This window comes from Talpa europaea (genome assembly GCF_964194135.1).
Source record: "Talpa europaea genome assembly, chromosome: X".
In the NCBI taxonomy this organism is placed as follows: domain Eukaryota; kingdom Metazoa; phylum Chordata; class Mammalia; order Eulipotyphla; family Talpidae; genus Talpa; species Talpa europaea.
In genome coordinates, this window is record NC_140081.1 from 38,946,936 (window position 1) to 38,953,101 (window position 6,166).

General features: G+C 46.6%; 1 protein-coding gene across 1 annotated transcript; it reads left to right on the forward strand.

Moving 5' to 3' along the window:
* Nucleotides 1–1,703: 1,703 nt before the first annotated feature.
* On the forward strand, nt 1,704–2,825 carry LOC311187535 (Y-box-binding protein 3-like; the record flags this gene model as incomplete). The annotated part of the gene is made up of 1 exon (XM_084258920.1): nt 1,704–2,825. One exon carries the CDS (start codon nt 1,704–1,706, stop codon nt 2,823–2,825), a length of 1,122 nt encoding a protein of 373 aa, XP_084115046.1.
* Nucleotides 2,826–6,166: the final 3,341 nt, after the last annotated feature.

Genomic DNA, 6,166 nt, shown 5'->3' on the forward strand with positions numbered 1-6,166 from the left:
CCTCTGCTTGGTTCTAAGAGACCATGACCTCTCTGAAAGAGGTCCCTGGTCTTGACAAAGCTGTTCATGAAGGCCAGTGAGGTGTGGTGGAAAGAGATCTGGATTTGCATTGAAATCTATCTGAGAGCAGATTTTAGGGTTTAATGCACACTAAGTATGATAACCTTAGCGGTTAACTTCCTATCTTTGGACAAAATGTACAGTACGTGAGCGTCTTCTGTAAACTCTAAAGTGCTAGGCCAACAGACTTAATCTCTTATTAATAAATGAAAACAGAGTTTTCTGAGTAGTTACAATTTACTACTTTAACATGTTCTGTCATCATTTCAGAAAGTTTATGTTTGAGAGGGCTCACTATACCTTAGAACAGTATCAGCACTGTGGTGCTGAATACTTGGGGCTTTGACATAATTGAATCAGAATGCTAATTTAGGATGGAGGTCACAGAGTCATAAGCTACCTGAAAAGGAGGAGGGGTAGAGGGAGAGACAGGGGGTGGGGCAAGGAGAGGGGGGAGGGGAGGAGGGAGGGTGACAACAGCTTTAATCTGCAGTTAAACACATAGCAAATTCCCTCACCTGATCATTTGCCTTACATTTGCATGTACACAGAGTTCAATAGGGTTTTCAGAATATCCTACTTAAAAAAGTATTACCGGGCCTCCTCAGTGGCGCAGCGGTTGAGCGCTGGGCTGCGAAGCTGCCCGCAGCCTCGGCAGCGCCGGTTCGATCCCCGGCCACCGGGCGAGGGTCCCACATGGCGCGCAGACCTCTCCTGCAGCCCGCTGCTCCCCTCAGCAGTGTGTTTCATCAGTCTGTCTGTTCTGCTCCCCGCTCTGGCTGTGGTGAATGCTCTCATGCTCCCACGCTTCTGACTGTACCCAGTGCTTGTATAAATAAATAAATAAAATCTTTAAAAAAAAAAAAAGTATTACCACTCAACTTCACCACCCTAACACTAGTCAGAATAAGCCTGCTCTAGTTTAGTTTCCTCCCAGTACTAGCATTCTATCCCTAGCAGGCTTTCTCTGTCCCACCAAAGCAAAGCAAAAACAAAAACAAAACAAAACAAGCAAACAAAACCCAGCAGGATTCTTTGTTTGGGTCTTCATTTTACTCGGTTGTCACTTTGTCTCAAATTACACAAAATGTCTCACCCACATAGAGGGCACTTGAGGGATTTGTAGGAGGAGGGCCGGGGATTTGTAATGGAGTGTTTAGAGATTGTCCTTAGAAGGTCGTGAAGCCCCTCAGCCAAGCACTCAAGCAAGTAAGAGGCTGTTGAAGAAAGCCACTCCCTAAAGCTTCGAGTTTGCCTCCTTTCCACGAGGGACTGAGGTGCTATGACGTGGCGCCTGGTGCCGGGAGCTCAGCACAGAGCTTATCGGCCGTGCCACTTAGCTCGAGACTTCTCTATGACCCCATTGAGACGAGCTTATCTGCCGTGCCACTTAGCTCGAGACTTCTCTATGACCCCATTGAGACGTCACCACTGCAGCCATTGCTTGGTCCTTGTCCTGTTGCCCCAGGAGACCCCACAGGCCTGTCCAAGAGTCATAGAGTCAAACCAGAGAGTCCTTGGCTCTGACCTGAGACCCTCCCAGAAGGAGGCTTCTGCCTCCAAACCTCCCCCCTCCCCCCTAACGCTTAGGGTCTTATTTCCCTCTTATTCCCTAAGAAAGGAGAGCAAAGACGGAAGGCCTCATGAGTGACGCAGAAGAGGCCAACCTCACAGAGGTGGCCGTCTCAGTCTCCCCCCAAGCCACGCAGGGGCACCTGGTGTCATTGGGAGGCGGAGATCCTCCCCAGGCCCTAGTTGCTGGCAACCTCAGCGGGGACTCAATCCCCAAGGCCACCACGGCAGCGGGAGCCAAGGAAAAGGTGCCCAAGAAGGTCATCGCCAAGAAGGTGAGCGGCACCGTCAAGTGGTTTAACGTGAAGAATGGGTACGGGTTCATTAGCAGGCATGATACCCAAGAAGATGTGTTCGTTCACCAGACGGCCATTACCCGGAACAACCCTCACAAGTACCAACGCAGCGTGGGTGACGGTGAGACCGTGGAGTTTGACGTGGTGCAGGGCGAGCGGGGCACGGAGGCCGCTAATGTGACCGGGCCAGCTGGCGCCCCAGTGGAAGGGAGTCGCTATGCAACCAACTGGCCCGGCTTCCGCCGCAGCTTCTACATCCGCCGCCGGGCACAGCAGCCCTGCGGTCCTAGGGACTCCGAGGACGACCTCGATGAAGGAGAAGGCAGCAGTGAGGGCTTCGTGGGACACTGCACAGCTGCTCAGGGCCCAAGGCACTGCCTGCCAAGCCGCCCAGAAGACCAAAGGCTACAGCACTTCCCCCCCTTCCGCAGGGCCCAGGACATGACTCGCCGCCCGTCGGTCCTCCCTCCCACCAACGGGCAGCGGGGTGCCCACCTGCCCGGGTCCAGTCCAATCGCAAAGCCCGAGGGCGTACCGAGGCGGGGACCTGGCCCCAGCTATCTGCTGAGTCGCCCGAGGGGCCATGGCACCACTCCTGGTCCAAGATCTTCAACTGGCATCTCTGAGGATCTGGAGACTCAGGACGAGGAGAGTGGGTACGATGCTGGTGGTCAGCAGCAGAGGCCCCCTCAACGGTATGGATCCCGCTGCTCCAGCGACCCTCGCCACTGCCCGCAGCAGGTGCCTGGTGTCCAGGGTCAGGATTCCGAAGGAGGAGAGGATGAGATGAAGAAGGACCCTGAGGAAACACCTGCTTCTGTCGCTGTGGTCAAGAAGAGCGAAGCTGCTGAGGACACGGCGGTGGCAGATGCCCCCTCTGCAGTCCAGACCCAATAGCAACCAGCCTCCCTCTTAAGGGACTCCCTGGCCTGGGCTACAGGTGAAGTCCCCTTGAGGAGACAATGCCCTTTGGTGTCCCCAAAGGGCACACTAGCAATATTCACATTGACCCTTACCAAGGCTTGAGGATAAGATAATCGATCTATGTATTTATTCATTCTCTCTTATTTACCATCTGCCTTGGCAGTTTCTTACCTTTTGTGTACACACACACACACACACACACACGCAGGTGCATGTACTCCTGCCTCTGAGTCTATTATTTTTAAAGATCTGACCAGGACCACAGCTACTATTCTGTGTCCCCAGGTGAATCATTGGAAACACTATTAAACAATGATATTGATGTTTAATACAAAAACGAAGATTACCTGATGATGATTATCTCACAGTGCTATTTGATATTGCTCACCTGAGTGGTCATTTTCTCAATAAATCATCTCATGTTGCTTTTATCTGGTACTGCTGTTGTCTGATTTTTTTTTTAAGCCTGCCAATATTGAGACCGTCCTTTCAGTCCTTTTCCAGAACCAGTTTTAGCAAAAACCATGCCTATCCTTTGAACAAGTCATAAGTTCAAGACTAATTCTGGGCTTATGGGTTGAACTTATCAGAATATTCTAAAGAGTTAGAATACATGGAGAGGGAAGATGTGTCCCTTTCACTTTTATGTCCTTCCCCTGCCCAGCCATTTGAGCAGTAAGTCTGGAAGGTGGGCCTCACTACCCACACTTGCTGCTAAGGTGCTCTTCAAAGCAAAATACAAAGAGCCGAGTAAAATACCATGTGAAAAAGATTGGCTATCTGGAAACAACTTGCCTCTGTATTTTTTTTTCTTTTAACGGATTTGATCCAATACCATATTTATAAGAAAATGGGCATGAGGAACGGGGATTGGGGAAATAGGGAGATGTTGGTCAAAGGATACAAACTTTGAGTTGCAAGGATGAATGAGTTCCTGGTGATGATAATTAATGATACCGCATTGTTTACCTATGAGAGTAGAGCTTTAATGTTCTCACACTGAAAAACAAACAACAACAACAACAACAAAACGGTGATTATGTGAGGTGAAGGATGTGTTAACCTTATTCTGGGAAACATTTCACAATATGTATGTCTATCAAATCATCTCATCGTAAATGGATGCAACGTTATATGTCAGTGATATCTCAAAATTTGGAAAACATAGTAAGGAAGAAAAAAGAATGTGGGCATGGAAGCAGGTATAATTTCTGTCGTGCTTACTTCTGGGGATGAAGAATAGCATCTAGTCCATACTCTCCATCTGAGTTTGCTGGTTGAGTCCATCCATGGAGCCTGTGGAGGATTCCGGGAAGGCTGAGCAGGTGAAGTTCAGCCCCTTTCCTGTCAGAGGTGCTCTAACTGGGAATGTCATCCCTATCCTGGTTTTCATTTGAACATATAGTAGGGATGGTGGGTGGAAGATGGATTGGGTTTGGAGGTGGGAGTGAGTGATTAACAAAGTTGAAACCGGGCCTCCCCGGTGGCGGTGGCGCAGCAGTTGAGCGCTGGGCTGCGAAGCTGCCCGCAGCCTCTGTAGTGCTGGTTCGATCCCTGGCCGCCGGTGAGGGTCCCACATGGCGCGCAGAGCTCTCCTGCCGCCCCCTGCTCCCCTCAGATCCCTTCCAGGATTCCTTTTTATGTCAAACAACATAATCTCTTGGGGCCATGTTACAGTACAAATTCTTAGGCTTAGTGATTGGTGGTGCACTGTTAGTCTCCGAAGAACAACTTCTAGCTATACGTTGACATGACCTTATCAAATCTGACCTCTGTTTCTGGTGATTGCTAGACACAATTTTACATTCAGGTATGCAAGCAGTGGTTCCCTTGGCCTGGAATCAACTGTCAGTATCTGGGTCACATGTGTTTCCTGTCACATCCTGTGCTGATTCCACCAGAGCACGCACACTCCATTGTGTAGCCATTGCCAGTTTTGCCTCACTCTCCACTAGAGTATGGGCTCTCTGAGGGAAGGGGCTTTCTTCTTCACCATCATGCAACCGCTGTGCCTGGCAGAGAGTCTGAGACAAGTGGGAACTCAAATATTTGCTGAATGAGTGATCTACTGTTTCTACTTCAATTAATTAAGGATATTTAGCTATAATGAATGATTGAATACTCATTCTCCAAATTTCTCATGCTAGTATATAATGTAGTATAAAATGCCTCAATATTTAAGTATATTTTTATTTCCCTATTGATAATTCAATTTCCATAATCTATTACATGACATTTTAAGACATCTGTGGTTTCAACTTTGTTTTTTTTTTAACCTCTTTTTTTTTTTTAAGATTTATTATTTATGCAAGCACTGGGTAAAGTCAAGAGCGCGGGAGGGTGAGAGAATTCACCAGAGCCAGAGCAAGGAGCAGAATAGGCAGACTGACAAAGTACACTGCTGAGGGGAGCAGGGCCTTATGTCTAGTTCTGTAATCCATTTTGAGTTGGTTTTTGTGCATGGTGTTTGGTAGTAGTCAAGCTTCATTCTTTTGCATGTAGCGACCCAGTTTTCGCAGCACCATTTATTGAACAAACTTTCTTTGCTCCAATGCATATGCTTTGCTCCTTTGTCAAAGATTAGTTGACCATAAATCTGCGGGTTTATTACTGGATTTTCTATTCGATTCCATTGGTTGTGTGTCTGTTCTTGTTCCAAAACCATGCAGTTTTGATGATTACGACTTTGTAGTGTAGTTTGAAGTCTGGGTGTGTGATGCCTCCATTCCCTTCTTTGTTTTTCAGGAGAGCTTTGGCTATTCGGGGTTTTTGGTGGTTCCATATGAATTTCATCAATAATTGTTCTATTTCTTTGAAGAATGACATTGAAATTTTTATTGGAATAGCATTGAATCTGTATATTGCTATTGGTAAGATGGCCATTTTAATAATGTTTATTCTTCCCATCCTTGAGCTGGGGATGTCTTTCCATTTCTTTGTGTCTTCTTCTATTTCTTTTAACAGAGTTTTATAGTTTTCTTTGCATAGGTCCTTTCCCTCTTTTGTTAGATTTTTTACCAAATAATTGATTTCTTTTTTTTTTTTTGATAATAAAAGGGATGTTTTTTTTTTTTATTTCTTCTTCTTCAGATTTATTGTTTGTGTATAGGAAGGCTACTGATTTTTGCGTGTTGATTTTGTATCCTGCCACTTTACTGAACTCATTGATTAGTTGAATGGGTTTTTCTGTGGAGTTTTTGGGGTTCTCTATGTATGTTATCATATCATCTGCAAATAGAGATAGTTTGACTTCTTCTTTTCCTATTTGGATTCCTTGATTGTCTTTCTCTTGTCTTATTGCTCTGGTTAGGACT